Source organism: Xenopus laevis, chromosome 5S, assembly GCF_017654675.1.
Source record: "Xenopus laevis strain J_2021 chromosome 5S, Xenopus_laevis_v10.1, whole genome shotgun sequence".
Taxonomy (NCBI): Eukaryota; Metazoa; Chordata; class Amphibia; order Anura; family Pipidae; genus Xenopus; species Xenopus laevis.
Window position 1 is genome coordinate 138,912,016 of NC_054380.1, and position 19,045 is coordinate 138,931,060.

Genomic DNA, 19,045 nt, shown 5'->3' on the forward strand with positions numbered 1-19,045 from the left:
ATGCAGTGTCGGCAGGGGGTGAAGGTCAGTCCCGTTATTAGCACCTGCCTGAGGACCAGTGGTAAGCACAGAACCCAGTGAGAAATGGACATTTTGATTATTAACCCCAGAAAAATCACTGCAGCTAATAGATATAAGCCCCAGGCATGCACAAGTTGATAATGAGCATATAAACCCCAGATATACCAGTAACATCACTGCAGAAAGTAGATTAGAACACATTCACTCCAGACATGTCAATAAGATCAGTGCAGAAATAGATTGATCAAATTAACCCCAGATATGCCAGTCAGATCATTGCAAAAATGGATTATGAGCATATTAACCCCAGATCTACCAGGCAGATTACTGGAAAAAATGGATTATGGGCACATTAACATTACAATTTCCAGTAAGGGCAATGCATAAAATGAACAAACACTTTAACCCCACACATAATAACACATGAGATTACTGAAGAGCAAAAGCATTCCCTTACCCACACCAAATAATCAGAATTTCACATGCCTTTTTTTAATGTCCCCATGCTTCTTGCTTTGTTCTGCCTTCTCCAAAGCCAAAAGTATTGCCAGTATTAAAATAGATAATAAAACAGTATGTCCAATTGTTCTAGGCAGGCAGTTTGAGTCAGTTAGTCCCCTGCTCCCCTATCTCTCCTTAGATCCATATCGCTTCCCTGCACTGCTGAAAGTCTTGTCTGTTGTATAAAAAAAATATAACGCTCTGTAATGGGCAAAGTGCAACAAATGGGGGCAGTGAACTTGTTTTTGCATTTTCCACACAGGACCCTTTAATGTAGTTGCTATTAAAAGCAGCAGCTGTCTGGCTCTTTATATTCACTGCACTCCCAGCTCTGGTTTCAATATCTATTAGATTACAGATAAAACCAATGGAAATGTATAGTGAATGGATATCAAGAAGGATATTTTTTTTATTTAGTCCCTTATTCTGGGGTCCTTATTCCACTCAACACTCCTCGGTGGAGCATCAGATGCTCAGATAAATAGCCTTGACTATCACTACTAGAGTGACCTATTAAAGTGAGTAGCCAATCACTAGCTAGACCTGACCTGTCTAGGTTCCAAGTGCAACCCTCCTGCCTGCTCAGGTAAGGGGACGTGTGCCCAGCTTATATATTATAACACACTGTCACCTATTGGCTAAACCTGGGATAATTAGGGGTCATGCTTTGGCCCAGGAAATGGAGTCTCTTAAAGGGATTCTGTCATGATTTTTATGGTGTAGCTTTTATTTCTAAATGACACTGTTTACACTGCAAATAATTCAATGTACAATATAAAATGTCATTCCTGAACCAGCAAGTGTATTTAGTTGTAATATTGGTGTGTAGGTGCTTCTCAGGTCATTTTGCCTGGTCATGTGCTTTTAGAAAGAGGATGGAGCTGCTTTCTGGCAGGCTGTTGTTTCTCCTACTCAATGTAACTGAATGTGTCTCAGTGGGACCTGGATTTTTATTATGGAGTGCTATTCTTATATCTACCAGGCAGCTGTTATCTGGTTACCTTCCCATTGTTCTGTTGATGGTCTGCTGGGGGGAAGGGAGAGGGATGATGTCACTCCAGTGCAGCAGTGACTAAAGCTTATCAGAGCACAAGTCACGTGAAGGGGGGCACCTGGTAAATTGAAAATATGTTGAGCTCCATGTCAGATTTCAAAATGAAATATAAAAAAAAATCAGTTTGCTCTTTTGAAAAATGGATGTCAGTGCAGCAATCTGCTGGAGCAGCACTATTAACTATTAAAAACACACTTTTCCCATGACAGCATCCCTTTAAATAGCCAAACACTATAAATGGTGAATACATTTATCAGTCCCTAGGAAATAGGAGCTACACCACAATCACTACCGTAAGCCTATGGGAGACAAATCCCTTCCCTGACAGTAATGGTGGTTAACTCCTTATATCCCTCCCATCAGCTATTGATCAGGGACTGAGACTGATGCCACTCGTATGGCCAGTGTACAGTAGTATCTCTTTAACATTGAACGCCTATATTTGTTACATTTTGGTAAAATGATTCCCCAGTTCCACTGCAGAGTGTTTCAGGCTCATGAAACTGGAGGCACGAGGCATGAATTACACATTATTCAGCTTATTTAAAACGCTGCCAGCAAATTTGGCACCGCAATGGGAATATTGAGATTCCTTGCTTCATAATTCTGTTAAATTGAGCGTTAAGGGAAGTACATGAAATAAACGATTTTTTTCTTCTTTTATTAGGAGACGGAACACTTTTAAATCTCTCACCCTCTCTGGCTCCCCAGCACGTTTATTTAAATGGGGAAATGTAGAATCTTCATTAACTTTGGCCAGGAATGCAACACGCTAAGAAGCTGGCAGTTAGAGGGTTAAAATATAAATGCCAAAAAATGTTAAAAGTGCCCCAAATCATAATTGTTCTCATCAGGACTCCTGTGCTAGATATTGGCCAATATTGACATTACTGCCCCAAGTTCCTGTAGGTTTAGGGAAGATTTTTGACCATGCTTCAGCAACGCCCTACCACTCCCCCATTATGCCTTAACCACTCCCCATTATGCCCTAACCACACCCCATTGTGCCCTAGCCACGCCCCCACCTCCGCCCAAGCCAGTTTTATCTATGCAGGAGCCTCCACCCCAACAAAGGGAAGATTGACATCTCTGAAACCATGAAATGCATCTTTGGGTTCCTCGGGGGGCAGTTTTGGACACGTCACGGCATTGCAGTTGGTCTGAAAAGTACAATCACATTCTGTTGCTCACAAATTAAAAAAAACTAAATTTTAAATGCAATGCTGATATTATTGATTTGATACAGGACTGTCGGACATTTGCCCAGTACTGTGCCACACATTCCTAATTTCATGCCAATTAACGCAGCAATTTGTTTCTATCGTTTCTGCATCAGCAGATTTATAAGAAACCGGAATGATTAGCTGCAGACGTAGCAGCGAATAAAAGCGAGTTGCTGTTAATGGACACGTACAAGCCGAGGATCCTGTTTGCACTCGTATATTTGAGCGAGGAGCCAAGAAACAGACCCTTTGTATTGCCAGAACCCTGTCATTTCTCATCACACCCACAATAAAGCAAAGAGTCACAGGGTGAATGAATTACAGTCCGACAGCTGCTGAGGATCCACAGCCAAACAACTAACATTAGTCTGCAAATAAGATGGCATTTGACTCATAAAACTGACAGTTTTATTCACGGCTGGGGATGATGTGGCCCTAATGCCTAATTTCCAGTCACCGCTGACTTAAGAATTTCATTGCATAAGACATATGAATACATAAGTGCTGTAAAGCAGAAATGAAGAGCAATGAAAAGTGGAAAATAAGGAACTCATTGCTTCAATTACAAAGACTAATCCCCAAATGTAATTTAAGGGGCACATTTACTATTGGTCGAATATCGAGGGTTAAATAACCCTCGATATAAAATCCTTCGACTTTGAATATCGAAGTCAAAGTATTTACCGCATTTACTTTGAAGGAAAAATCGAACGATTCGAAAGGATTTTAATCCGTCAATCGAACGATTTTCCTTCAATCAAAAAAAGCTAGGAAAGCCTATGGGGACCTTCCCCATAGGCTAACATTGGTGCTCGGTAGGTTTTAGGTGGCGAAGTAGGTGGTCGAAGTTTTTTTTAAAGAGACAGTACTTCGACTTTCGAATGGTCGAATTATCAACGATTTTTAGTTCGAATCGTTCCATTCGAACTCGAAGGTCGAAGTAGCCAAAAAAATACTTCGAAATTCGAAGTATTTTTTATTCTAATCCTTCACTGAAGCTAAGTAAATGTGCCCTCTAGTGTAAAAAAAAAAAAAAAAAGAAAAAGTGGAAATATTTGCTTGAAAAACCAAATGTGGTTAATCAGTCATTTTTTTAGTGTATACAATAGACACAATTCCTTCCCTGAAGCTGTTGAACTACAGGCAGATAAATTAATTTGATCAAATAACAGAGAGATTTCACTTGGGCAAAAAAGGCTCATGGGACAACCTTGATGTCTCCTTTTTCATCCTGAACTGCTACGTTATTATATTAAACACGATTGGATAAATATAACTGACACTAAGGGGCAGATTTATCAAGGGTTCGAATTTTGAGGTGATGGGAGTTTTTTTTACATGATAAATTTCGATATAGTCAAATGTTTTTCAAATTCGAATCGAATTTTGGCCTATTCACAAAAATAGCTTAAAATCCACAGAGAAAAAACCACCCTACTGGGGAACGGCCAATTACATTTGCGCCTAGATATGGTTCCAGCTCACAGATTTAGAAGGTGGTTGTGGTGGAGCTGTGCTCCCTATGCACCCGGCAATGTGCCACCCATTTTGAAAAATGGGAGGAGCACATGGTTAGAAGGTGAAGGGTGCGTAACCCATTCATTACCAGCCACACAATATATAACTCCTAGAGGCTCATTTATCATGGGTCGAATTTAGAATTCACGTGAGTTTTTTTTAAACTCCCATAATGGAAATTTATTAATAAAATCAAAATTTTTCAAGTCAGACGAATTGAAACGACCCGAAAACTAAATTCGAGTTTTTTCTCTGAAAAAAAAAATTGAATGTCAGAACGGTTACAAAATTGATCTCCGGACCTCTCCCACTTAAAGGGGTGGTTCAACTTTACGGTAACTTATTATTTTATAGAATGGACAGTTCTAAGCAACTTTTCAAATGTTTTTCATTATTTATTTTTTATATAGTTTTATAGTTATTTGCCTTTTTCTTCTGACTCTTTGCAGCTTTCAAATGGGGGTCGCTGACCTCTTCTAAAAATGTATTGTTCTTGTTACTATTACTCATCTTTCTATTCAGGCCTCTCCTATTCATATTCCAGTCTCTTATTGAAATCAATGCAGTGTTGCTAGGGGAATTTGGACCCTAGTTACCAGATTGCTTAAGATGCAAATTGAAGAGCTACTGAATAAAAAGCTAAATAACTCAAAAGCCACAAATAATAAAAAATAAAAATCAATTGCAAATTGTCTCAGAATATCTCTCTTTGCACCATATTTACAGTTATCTCAAAGATGAACCACTTTAAACAGCAATTTGGCAGGTTTTAGGTGGCGAATAGTCGAATTTGAATTCTTCGATAAATTTCAAAAATCTAATTTTTTAGAAAATCTCAAATCGAATTTGGATAACTCGTTAAATTTGAGAGCTCAATTCAACCCTTAAGAGTTTTTCCTTGAATTATGTCCATGTGACCCTTTCCCTGACTGTACATAAATGAATTAAAGGGGAAGTTCAGAAACAGTTAGGGGCAGATTTATCAAGGGCCGAAATTCGAGGGGTAAAAAACCCTTGAAGTAAAAATCCTTCGAATATCGAATTCGAAGGATTTACCACAAATACTTCGATCGAACAAAAAAAATTGAACAATAAAACCGAAAATCGATCGAAGGACTTTTATTGGATCAAAAAACACAGCCTATGGGCTTCGAATTGTTCAAATCATTCGGTTCGATCGAATTTGATTGAATTTGACCCATTCGATGGTCGAAGTACCCAAAAAAAAAATACTTCAAAATTCAAATTTTTTTCCATTTGAATTATTCCCTCGAGCTTAGTAAATCTGCCCCCAACTTTTAATATGTTATAGATGCTATTTTAAGCAAATTCCAATTGGTTATCGTTTTATTACCCTTCCTATTATGCTTCTTAGACGGCTGCAAGTGAAAATGCTACCCAGTTGCTGGAGGTCACTGACCCCGGCAACCAAAATCATAGTAGAAGTAAATTTAAAGGTGAACAACCCCTTTAAGCTTTACCTCTGTTGAATATATTCCTACTTTCTATTTGTTATTTGGATATATAAATATAATAATTGCAATAATTGATTATTTGTTTTAATAAACATAAATATGCTAGATCAAGTAAGAAACATATAATTTGCTATTTCCCCCTGCCCGGATTATAAATCTCTTACTTATTATTTCAGTGATTAATATTAATAATGAGACGGATGATCCACTAATGGGAACAATAATAACAAAAATACAAGTGTTACCTGTAGGAACAGCTCTGTTTTGTGATTCTGGTGGTTCAGGGATTTTGGCGGTGCCTCGCTTGACCTGCAAACAGAATCGAATCAGATTTCACTGCTGACAATGTCATGAACAAATGCAACTTTATTAAAATAAGGAGTGTAGAGAAAGACTGAAGGTTTGTGAAGAGCAAATATATGAACAAGACACACAGAGGTGCAACTACAGAGGAAACAGAGGGCCCAAAAAGGCCCTAACTAATGCTCAATTTCAATATATAGTACAGGTATGGGACCTGTTATCCAGAATGCTCGGGACCTGGGGTTTTCCGGATATCAGATCTTTCTGTAATTTGGATCTTCATACCTTAAGTCTAGAAGAAAATCATATAAACATTAAATAAACCCAATAGACGGTCTTTGATTTCAATAAGGATTAATTATATCTTAGTTGGGATCAAGTACAAGCGACTGTTTTATTATTACACAGAAAAAGGGAATCATTTTTAAAATTTGGATTATTTGGATAAAACGGAGTCTATGGGAGACGGACTTTCTGTAATTTGGTGCTTTCTGGATAATGGGTTTCCGGATAACGGATGCCATACCTGTAGGAGAAACAGTCAACTAACCGTTGTCTCGAGGCCTTTAAATTAAATTTGCTGTGGTCCCAGTAACAGAATTCGCCATGGGTCCCGATAACAAGCTGACGACAGATTGATTTTTATGAATCCAAAAGCAGAAATAAATTACATTTTCTTTCTTAAAGGATAAATAACCCTTTGAAATAAGTGAATATAAAATTGATGAGGGGCTATTCTAAGCACTTCTGCAATGTACATTCATTATTTATTTTCTTTTAATCCCAAGATATTAAGGGATACATGTACTGTTAATATGAATGAATTGTGTTACAACAGCGCCACCTGCTGGTCATTTCCCCCACCAGTCTGACCAGCCCCCTTATTAGTTTTACATTCACTTACTTTAAAGGTTTACTTATCCTTTAAGGAAGAAGCACAACACAAAGTGCTGAGATTTTCACTGAGACCTTTTCCACTTTAAACTCAGCCCTCTTCTCCCCAAACAGCACATCCTGCAACTGACATTGATTAGACGCAGAACAGTTTATGAAATTTGTTTTTGCAGGAGCCATTATGGGCCGACCTCCCGAGCAGATACGTCTACAGTGGGAGACAAAATAAATGGATCTGCCCGCAGGGGGCTTTTAAAGTCACTTTAGATGCGATAATTCATAAACTCAGATTAGAGCCACTCTGCCCTGGGTAACCAATGTGCTCCATATGGATAAACTGGGAGATGAAATATAATACATTATTCCATGGCCCTCTGCGCTTTCCCTTTAATCTAATAGCAGCTTGTTATGGCGGCTTGGAAACCCCTCAGGAGGGGGAACCGGTGGTGCAGTGTATGACTTTACATTGGTTTCACTGAAGAGCAGCATTACATCATATAAGGATATTAGAAGTCACTGAGGGGTTGTTCTGTGACCATATAAAGGCACAAGGCTGCAGGCTGAGTTATACAGGGAACTCTGAGTATCACTCATGTATTATAAGGGATAATGTACCCCCTACTGTAAATGATAAGGATATTAGAAGTCACTGAGGGGTTGTTCTGTGACCATATAAAGGCACAAGGCTGCAGGCTGAGTTATACAGGGAACTCTGAGTATCACTCATGTATTATAAGGGATAATGTACCCCCTACTGTAAATGATAAGGATATTAGAAGTCACTGAGGGGTTGTTCTGTGACCATATAAAGGCACAAGGCTGCAGGCTGAGTTATACAGGGAACTCTGAGTATCACTCATGTATTATAAGGGATAATGTACCCCTACTGTAAATGATAAGGATATTAGAAGTCACTGAGGGGTTGTTCTGTGACCATATAAAGGCACAAGGCTGCAGGCTGAGTTATACAGGGAACTCTGAGTATCACTCATGTATTATAAGGGATAATGTACCCCCTACTGTAAATGATAAGGATATTAGAAGTCACTGAGGGGTTGTTCTGTGACCATATAAAGACACAAGGCTGCAGGTTGAGTTATACAGGGAACTCGGAGTATCACTCATGTATTATAAGGGATAATGTACCCCCTACTGTAAATGATAAGGATATTAGAAGTCACTGAGGGGTTGTTCTGTGACCATATAAAGGCACAAGGCTGCAGGCTGAGTTATACAGGGAACTCTGAGTATCACTCATGTATTATAAGGGATAATGTACCCCCTACTGTAAATGATAAGGATATTAGAAGTCACTGAGGGGTTGTTCTGTGACCATATAAAGGCACAAGGCTGCAGGCTGAGTTATACAGGGAACTCTGAGTATCACTCATGTATTATAAGGGATAATGTACCCCTACTGTAAATGATAAGGATATTAGAAGTCACTGAGGGGTTGTTCTGTGACCATATAAAGGCACAAGGCTGCAGGCTGAGTTATACAGGGAACTCTGAGTATCACTCATGTATTATAAGGGATAATGTACCCCCTACTGTAAATGATAAGGATATTAGAAGTCACTGAGGGGTTGTTCTGTGACCATATAAAGACACAAGGCTGCAGGTTGAGTTATACAGGGAACTCGGAGTATCACTCATGTATTATAAGGGATAATGTACCCCCTACTGTAAATGATAAGGATATTAGAAGTCACTGAGGGGTTGTTCTGTGACCATATAAAGGCACAAGGCTGCAGGCTGAGTTATACAGGGAACTCTGAGTATCACTCATGTATTATAAGGGATAATGTACCCCCTACTGTAAATGATAAGGATATTAGAAGTCACTGAGGGGTTGTTCTGTGACCATATAAAGGCACAAGGCTGCAGGCTGAGTTATACAAGGAACTCTGAGTATCACTCGTGTATTATACGCATTATTACTCATCTTTCTATTCAGGCCTCTCCTATTCATATTCCAGTCTCTTATTCAAATCAATGCATGGTTGCTAGGGTCATTTGAACCCTAGCAACCAGATGGCTGAAACTGCAAACTGGAGAGCTGCTGAATAAAAAGCTAAATAACTCAAAAACCCATTGAACTGATCGGTCTAGCAGCAAAGGGTGCAAAGATAAAATGGGTTTTCTACAAATGAACCACTAGGGGTCACTACTGTGTTTCACTTTTGTTGTATCCTGAGCTTCAGCTCTTGGGCCCAAGGTGTGTGCTGAATGCTCCATTTATAACTGGCCAGACTGGGGAGAAAACAGCAGCCCTGTCTCGCTTTATGGCAGGGATTCTAGACTGACAGTGTATTGATGACTATGGAATATTATAAAGGTAAATCGCAGCACTCACCACGTTTTTCAGCTGCAAGTCTTGGACCGACTTTTCATGTTGGTGTAAATCAACGGAGCGTCTTGTTGAGCTGCAGAGAAAGCAGAGTCAGTCAGTTTATTATAGTCAGTGCTGCCCATACAGAGCAGTCAGGCCTAGCCAAGGAGACCTATATGTACAGGTATGGGACCTCTTATACAGAATACTCAGGACATGGGTTTTCCCGATAGGTGATCTTTCTGTAATTTGGATCTTCATACCTTAAGTCTAAAAGAAAACAATGTAAAGATTAAATAAACCCAATAGGCTGGTTTTGCCTCCGAAATCATTTTTTAACATTTGAATTATTTGATTAAAATGGAGTCCATGGGAGACAGGTTTCCCATAACTTGGAGCTTTCTGGATTTCCAAAGAATGGATCCTATACCTGTATTTTATGCCGAATGCCCTTTCCATTTGTATGTCAGTGGGAGCTGAGAGCAGGAATTCCATTAATACAAGAGTGCCCTCTGCTGGACATATGTTTATGATAGAAAATCAGAGAAGTGATGTTAATGCTTCACAAAACAGTCATTGGGTCTATAACTGGTTAATGTCCACTAGGATTGGGCTCATATGTGTAAAGTGCATCCCCCCCAGACTGTACATTATAATGTTCCCCTATGTGCAAAGATCAGTAATGAATTCTGAAATCACAGTGAATGTAAGTGAATCACATCACTTAATGGTTGTGCTTAGTACAGGGAATACCTATGTGCCATAGTTTTATGAGATCTCTCTGTACAGACTATGAGCAAACTTAGGGGACTGTTCCTGCTGAATTGTGCTTAGTACAGGGGATACCTATGCTGCCATAGTTTTATGGGATCTCTCTGTACAGACTATAAGCAAATTTAGGGGGCTGTTCCTGCTGAATTGTGCTTAGTACAGGGGAATACCTATGCTGCCATAGTTTTATGGGATCTCTGTGTACATACTATGAGCAAACTTAGGGGACTGTTCCTGCTGAATTGTGCTTAGTACAGGGAATACCTATGCTGCCATAGTTTTATGGGATCTCTCTGTACAGACTATGAGCAAACTTAGGGGACTGTTCCTGCTGAATTGTGCTTAGTACAGGGAATACCTATGTTGCCATAGTTTTATGGGATCTCTCTGTACAGACTATGAGCAAACTTAGGGACTGTTCCTGCTGAATTGTGCTTAGTACAGGGAATACCTATGCTGCCATAGTTTTATGGGATCTCTCTGTACAGACTATGAGCAAACTTAGGGACTGTTCCTGCTGAATTGTGCTTAGTACAGGGGATACCTATGCTGCCATAGTTTTATGGGATCTCTCTGTACAGACTATGAGCAAACTTAGGGACTGTTCCTGCTGAATTGTGCTTAGTACAGAGGAATACCTATGCTGCCATAGTTTTATGGGATCTCTCTGTACAGACTATGAGCAAACTTAGGGGACTGTTCCTGCTGAATTGTTCTTAGTACAGGGAATACCTATGCTGCCATAGTTTTATGGGATGTCTCTGTACAGACTATGAGCAAACTTAGGGGACTGTTCCTGCTGAATTGTGCTTAGTACAGGGAATACCTATGTGCCATAGTTTTATGGGATCTCTCTGTACAGACTATGAGCAAACTTAGGGGACTGTTCCTGCTGAATTGTGCTTAGTACAGGGGAATACCTATGCTGCCATAGTTTTATGGGATCTCTCTGTACAGACTATGAGCAAACTTAGGGGACTGTTCCTGCTGAATTGTGCTTAGTACATGGGGAATACCTATGCTGCCATAGTTTTATGGGATCTCTCTGTACAGACTATGAGCAAACTTAGGGGACTGTTCCTGCTGAATTGTGCTTAGAACATGGGGAATACCTATGCTGCCATAGTTTTATGGGATCTCTCTGTACAGACTATGAGCAAATTTAGGGGACTGTTCCTGCTGAATTGTGCTTAGTACATGGGGAATACCTATGCTGCCATAGTTTTATGGGATCTCTCTGTACAGACTATGAGCAAACTTAGGGGACTGTTCCTGCTGAATTGTGCTTAGTACATGGGGAATACCTATGCTGCCATAGTTTTATGGGATCTCTCTGTACAGACTATGAGCAAATTTAGGGGACTGTTCCTGCTGAATTGTGCTTAGTACATGGGGAATAATTATGCTGCCATAGTTTTATGGGATCTCTCTGTACAGACTATGAACAAACTTAGGGACTGTTCCTGCTGAATTGTGCTTAGTACAGGGGGAATAGCTATGCGGTCATAGTTTTATGGGATCTCTCTGTACAGACTATGAGCAAACTTAGGGGACTGTTCCTGCTGAATTATGCTTAGTACAGGGAATACCTATGCTGCCATAGTTTTATGGGATCTCTCTGTACAGACTATGAGCAAACTTAGGGACTGTTTCTGCTGAATTGTGCTTAGTACAGGGGGAATAGCTATGCTGCCATAGTTTTATGGGATCTCTCTGTACAGACTATGAACAAACTTAGGGACTGTTCCTGCTGAATTGTGCTTAGTACAGGGAATACCTATGCTGCCATAGTTTTATGGGATCTCTCTGTACAGACTATGAGCAAACTTAGGGGACTGTTCCTGCTGAATTGTGCTTAGTACAGGGGGAATAGCTATGCTGTCCAACAAAGGGTACCCGTGGTGGCTATAGTCACTAACCTTTCACTCCAACCCAGGAAACCTCTCAATTTAAAAAATGAAATAAAAAACAATAATGTAGCAGACTCAGAGCACAGCAGCCCCATCTCTCCCCTGGAACTTTACCCCTTGCACTAAAGTTAATGACTGAATTTGCTTTTGCTTCTATTACCTGCAGTGCCCATTCTGTTTCACCAGGCGGCGCTTGCACTCCATTACTCTGCCTACTGCCCGGGGAAGTTTATCAACAGCTGCTTAAAGGAAAAGTAAACCTTTAAAATAAGTGAATGTAAAATTGATGAGGGGAGCTATTCTAAGCACTTCTGTAATATGCATTCATTATTTATTTATTTTTAATTCTAAGATATTAAGGGATACACGTGTTGCACATATGAAAATGAATTCAGAGTGTGAGGGTAGGGTAAGAGAGAAGTAATTCCATTTATTGCAGGGAGCTGAAAGACAACATTCTCTTAATCCTGCACATGGGAACTGGTGCATCGTGTAAAAGTTTCTAAACTAAATAAACAAATAGACTTCTATACAAGTAAATTAGTATACAGGTAATATAACATAATACTGTTCTGAAAATACAAATAACAATCCTAGAAATATACTAATGTGGCTTTTATAAACAGTACAGTTTATATCAGGCAACATAAAGGATCTGTAATCAGCATAAACTACTGCAGTGTCGGACTGGCCCGGCGGGACACTGGGAAAAAACCCGGTGGGCCCCGGCCTTTAATGGGCCAGTCCCCTCTCCCGATCAAATTCGGGGGGGGGTGGAATTTTCAGGCGCCGTGCAACGCCATCTGTGCAGCACCTATTTATTTAGGATCACCGTGCCACCTTTATCCATGCACGCTCGGCGCGTTATAGTAGGGGGCAGGGGGGGGCCCTGGACATTAGTCCCGGTGGGCCCTGGGCCCCCAGTCCGACCCTGAACTACTGTGCAACATATGCACTGATTCTGCAGGTGTAACTGTCTATCTGCTTTAGTTCACTGCAGGCTGTGTGTGCTGGAGACAGTATAAAATTACATTGCAGTGGAATATAAACAATTTTCAATCAGTTTGTATAACATTAGGCTATGGATTATGGAAAGACAACAGGAACATTTTCTTAGTCCTGCACATGGGAACTGGTGCATCATGTAGACGTTCCTTCCTCAGCTGTGCACATTAGTTCCCTCTGCAGTAGCAGAGCAGGAAGTGTTCCTGACAAATCTGGTCTCACAGGAAACAAAACAATTTTATTCCTAAGCAGAAGAACATCAGCCTCTTTCTTTCTCCTGACAACTTCCTTGACTACTTGCTGGTCAGACTGGTGGGAAACTGACCAGCAGGTGGCGCTGTTGTAACAAAATTCATTCATATTAACAGCACATGTATCCCTTAATATCTTGGAATTAAAATAAATAATGAATGTAAATTACAGAAGTGCTTAGTATTACACCCTCATCTATTTTACATTCACCATGGGCTTCCATGGACTTTTATTAAACTTTGGAGAAACTGTAAAATGTTTGTCACTTATGCCCTGCAGAGATTATGGTTTTCCCACCCCCAATTGGGTAATAGTTACATAGTTAAATTGGGTTGAAAAAAGACAAAGTCCATCAAGTCCAACCCCTCCAAATGAAAACCCAGCCCCATACACACACCCCTCCCTACTGTCACATAAATGATATATACCCATATCTATACTAACTATAGAGTTTAGTATCACAATAGCCTTTGTATTATGTCTGTCCAAGAAATCATCCAAGTCCCTCTTATAGTCATTAACTGAATCATCACCCGGCAGTGCATTCCCCAACCTCACTGTCCTCACTGTGATGAACCCCCTACTCTGTTCCTTTAAATGAAACTTCTTTTCCTCTAGTCTGAAGGGGAGGCCTCTGGTACGTGATTCTCTTTATGGGCAAAAAGGGAGGAGCTGTTCTTCTTTATGTACCTGTCTCCCATTATACTTCTGCTATCTGATGAAGGGAGGTTTATCCACCCAAAATGTATCTTGTTTTGACACTCTGTGGCCATAATAAATGGGTCAGGCACAATTCCAGTGCATTTGTGTGGCTCTTAATTCTCTCTACCCCTCAATCAAATAGAACGCCACCCCCTGTGCCTTTTTTCGGGCCCCATGAGACAAGATTCTGTAAGGGCCCCTATAAGTGTGGCCTAGGATCTTTCATAAGGGGCTGGCAGAGTCTCCATTTAAGTGAGTGTTTCCTGCAAGTACATTAACTGCGTCTCACAGAAGGGATGGCAGTTGGCAAGCGGCAGATACAGGCAAGTTCCTGGCAGATGTTAGTAATCTAGTAATCCCAGCAATGTTATTATTTCCCACATGAGAAACACAACTTCTGCTTTGCCTGTGTGTGAACTCTGGCCCAAGGGTGTGTGTGTATATATAGATATATATATATATATATATATTATAGGGGCCTCCCTCATTTATAATATCATGGGTCATTTCCCTCCTGTGTTCACCCACCGTCTCATAATGATTTGTCTTTAGCCGAGCAGCCAAGTGGAAACAGATTCTTATTGAAGGAATAAACTGAGGAAACAGTTTGTTATTCTCTAAAACAGGGAAAGAAAGAACCAGAGCAACAGCTGAGACGGAGCAGTAAATCAGTCGTTCCGATTACACGGCTGGTTAAAGGGTAAGTGAAAACTGATCATTTATTGTTTATGTGCAGGGAAGCTTGGAGATAATCAGTCATGGCCAAACATATCGGCACTTTTGTACTTTTTTCATGTGATGCACCAGTTCTTCCAAGGTATTGTAAGAACACGTACATGTTATGTCGCCTGTAACATAAGAGTCTCATCTTGAAACCTGATTGAATTGTGTATGAGCTCCACACCAAATATGGAGAAAAGAAAGAAAAGCAGAGAACTGTCTGTGAGAAAGTATGGACAATCCCAACTAGAAGTCCATCTCAAGAGATGTTGAAGGTCATATGTCCATGAAACATAACTTTATCAAGAGGTTTGAGGCCAATGAAACTGTAGCTAATCTCCTTGGATTTTGACCCAAGATATTGATCAATGGTTGGCGAGAAGGATTGTTCAAGTGTGGTGGAGGAACATCCATCAACTGCCAGAAAGACTCAAGCTAACATAACTCAGTGAAAGTGCTTTAAGGTTGGAGACCCAGAACTCACTACTGAGAAAGAAAATATAAAGCCCAACTGGGGTTCACCAAAATATCCCTGAGCAAGCCCAAATCCTTCTGGCAGAACATAGGCAGATTGTAGATTAAAGGACAAGGAAAGTCTAAAATAGAATAAGGCTAGAAATTCTGTATACTAAACATAAGCATGAACTTACTGCACCACAAGCCTAATCAAACAAATGATTTATGCTTTCAAAGTTGGCCATAGGGGGCTGTCATTTTGTAACTTTGTTATACATCTTTGCCTGACCCTGACCCTGCACATGCTCAGTGTGGTCTGGGCTGCTTAGGGATCGTCATAAACAAAGCTGCTTGAATTCTACATGGCTGGTAAGTAAGGCGGGGGCTCCCCCTGCTGTTCATAAGTATGATTGTTTCCCTGCAGAGCAGTTAGGGACCATCTGACAATTCCTATCCACAGCAGTAAATGAAGGGACAATTTCACTGCATACAGTCAGGTTTCTTATAAAAACGGAACATATTTTTTAATTAAAGTATATTGGAGATAGGTTTCTTTTTCTTAAAGAAAGTAAAAATGGGATTTTATTTTTTTGCCTTTCCTTGTCCTTTAAGTACATCATTCGGTTTCCATGGAAAATATGCAACCTTTAAGAAAATGTCCCATCTCTACAGTCCCGGAGGAGGTTTACAGATGTTTAGAAGGTTGCTTTGATACCCTTAGAACAGTATTAGAAAGCTGGGTCTCGATCACAGATCATATACATTCCAGCAGGACAATGACCGGAGGCACACTTTACCAAGCACCAAGGGTTGGTTCAAGGACAGCTCTAAATCCCAAGGAACTCTTGTGAAGATCTGAAAACTGTATTGGGGAATGCATCCTCTGGGGTTTGAAAAGAAGAGAGATCCAATTTGTCAGTAGAGAGATATATAAAGCTCAGTCATGGCAATAGGAAACATTTGATTTCACTTATTCTTTCCCAACGGGGTTCTACCAAAGCCAAGACTCTACAAATCTCCAACCTTGGTGAGCAAAATGTTACTCACCAAGCCAGATGATGTTGCTCCCAGTGGCCTCAAAGCAGGTGCTTATTTTTGAATTTCTGACTTGGAGGCAAGTTTTGGTTTCATAAAGACCATATGTACTGCCAAACAGAGTCTCCTGTAGTCTGCAAGCTCCCATAGAGGCTACCAAATGACCAATAAGTGGGCATCCTCTAGGAACTTTTTTCAAGCTTGTGTTGCTCCCCAACTTTTTACATTTAAATGTGGTTCATTAAAAAACTTGAAGAATTTGTATTTTTTGTTTTAGCAGCAGCTCATAAGTCCATATTTTTACATTGGATTACAGAGGAACCTCCTGTATTGAAAGAAATATCTCAGATCTCTTTGCCTCCAGGAAGGCAAAGAAAATGCTTTTAAGATAGTTGGTCTATACATCTTAATAATCTACAAATTGAAGATAAAAAATAAGTTCAAACATTTATGAAAAAAAAACAATTTTTTAAGATTATATTGCTATCCATTCAACTTTCCACATACATGTATATACTCTGGCATGTTTTCATGCAAAGCAGAGAGATACGTTATTAACTAATTAACCAATTAATTAACTAAATATGGAGACTGTTTTTTGTTTTATTTTTTGCTCTCAAGCATTGGTTTTGAATTTCTGTATTAATTCTCTTGTCAATAATATTGCTATTTTGTGATATCTCTGAATGTCTTCAATAAAAACAAATTGAAAAAGAAAAGTAAATGTGGTTCATGGGTAAAAAAGGTTGGGGTTCCCTGGCCTTGAATGTTGATGCTCCAATGAGTGTTCCTTATCACAATACTGAGCCCAGCACACACGCTTCACACATGTATCACAGGGAGGAAGATGTGGGCAAAGCTGGACTAAGAGGAGGTAGATCCAAGTAGTCCCACCGAAAAATGTTATACATACAAACTCATAGATAGGTCAGAAATGGATCTGAATGGCCAAATAGTACAAGAGATAAAGTATGTGACTCCTTCCCAAACGTTTAGATGATTAGGAAGCAGTCACATATGGATCCATCTCGTTCCCAATTGATCTGATCACCACCAGATAGTCATATCTACTGATCCAAGAACATGGGATCACAATAGCAGAAGAGACGGCTGATGGATCTTTAGCTATTCTATATGTACGAGCCAGTGATATATTGTATTTCAGATATCTTTCCCCAATCATTCCACCTGCTCCTGTATATTCTCTCCTCCCTATATTCATTCTCATTGCAGATGGTTGGGCTCCTGGGAAACAGAAATTATGGAACGTGTGATGCACCTTCTAGTGAGACCCATTAAATGCAATAACCACTGACAGTAGGGCTGCAGGCCAAGCAACATGGAAGCACCCGGGGGCGCATCTGTGCAATTCCATTGGGATATTGGGTTATTGCTGCTGGGAAAGGAGAAGCTTAAGATACAGTTACATCTTTATACTTCCTCGCATCCATATTATTAATCCCCACTATTAATATGATGGTTTTGGCACAGATTATACTGACCAATAAAAACTGATCAATGCTCTGAAATGTTAATATTCCCGTTCTGCCCCTTGATAGGATCTAAGTGCTGCCCCCTACAGGAGATCATATATAGTGAATAAAGTACCCCCTCTTGTAAAATATAAGGATATTATAAGTTATCGAGGAGTTTCATGACCATATAAAAGTACGAGGACCGAAGGCCGAGTTATACAGGTCATGGAACTCCGAGGTGACTTCTAATATCCTCATATTTTACAACTGGGGGTACTTTATTTATTATAATACACAAATTTTAGTGAGTCATGTGACAGAAATGACATCACTACTCACCGTTTATAAGGATATAATTTACAGGATATTCATGGCTTTTGTGTATTTTATATATATATATATATATATATATATATATATATATATATATATATATATATATATATATATATAAAGTAAAACACTGACATTTTCACCCTGTGACTGTTGAGAGCCCAACAGGTTTAGGGGCCCCTTCTGACAAACAGCTTCAGAATATCTTTATTTAAAATGTTTTGTTCCCAACTCTAAGGGGGTGAAGTTAATTGTTTAGGCACAGTCCCTCACTGCCTGGCACAGTTGTAAATAAAACTCACCGGAGGGAGCACAAGAGAAGCAGCAGAATGAGGATTAAAGCAGCGCAGGTCCCCAGCAGCAACAGGCTGAAACTGTCATACTCTTCGTACATGTACTGAACAACTTCATCTCTAGGGGGAGCCATTGCATCACATTGGAGATTCTAGAACCAAGAAGACAGACACTGCAATAAAATCATCTGTAAGTGCTTTTCTGTGCGCAGTACAGACCCACTGGACTTGTCTCAAGCAAGTCATGGCTGAGATGTCCAACTGCCAGTGCCAGTAGCCCCAGATATTAATAAGAAAAGAAAATTCAAGAGTTATTATAGAAATTAAAGAACAAGCAAAAGGTTATACTTCTTGGGGGTCAATATGCAACCCCACTATATCAAATCACTGGGGTACTTTCATGAAGTTCGCCATGACACCAGCTTGCTTTCAATAATCCTGTTTTCCCTGTAAGTACCACCCCTTCTGGTTCTGAAGCCTGTTCCTATAATTATATGGAATATTGTACTATCCTGTATTGTATTATTTCCTGAACAAGGGGGCCCTCTGATCCCCTACCAATGGCTCCAGCAACAATTTTGCTCCCAGTGCCCTCAAAACAGGTTCTTATTTTTGGATTTCTGGCTTGGAGGCAACAATACTAGATGTACTGTCAAACAGAACCTCCTGTAGGCTGCCAGTCCACATGGGGGCTAGGAACCCCCTAGGAACTTTTTAAAAGCTTGTGTTATATGTACATGGTGCAGTTGCCCATGGCAACCAATTAGTAATT

At 39.9% G+C, this 19,045-nt stretch overlaps 1 protein-coding gene across 4 annotated transcripts in view; it reads right to left on the reverse strand.

Annotated features, from left to right (window-relative positions):
- LOC108718301 overlaps nucleotides 1-19,045 on the reverse strand; it is a 51,333-nt gene that overhangs the window by 19,269 nt on the left and 13,019 nt on the right. For 3 of the 4 annotated variants that reach the window (XM_041565110.1, XM_041565109.1, XM_018266031.2), the window contains 3 exons: nucleotides 18,283-18,425; nucleotides 9,346-9,415; nucleotides 6,038-6,101 (listed from right to left, as the gene is read on the reverse strand). In XM_041565110.1, coding sequence (XP_041421044.1) covers nucleotides 6,038-6,101; nucleotides 9,346-9,415; nucleotides 18,283-18,407 — 259 coding nt within the window. In that variant the 5' untranslated portion in view covers nucleotides 18,408-18,425. The remainder of the gene's footprint in view (nucleotides 1-6,037; nucleotides 6,102-9,345; nucleotides 9,416-18,282; nucleotides 18,426-19,045) is intronic. The other variant, XM_041565108.1, reaches the window with a different exon arrangement.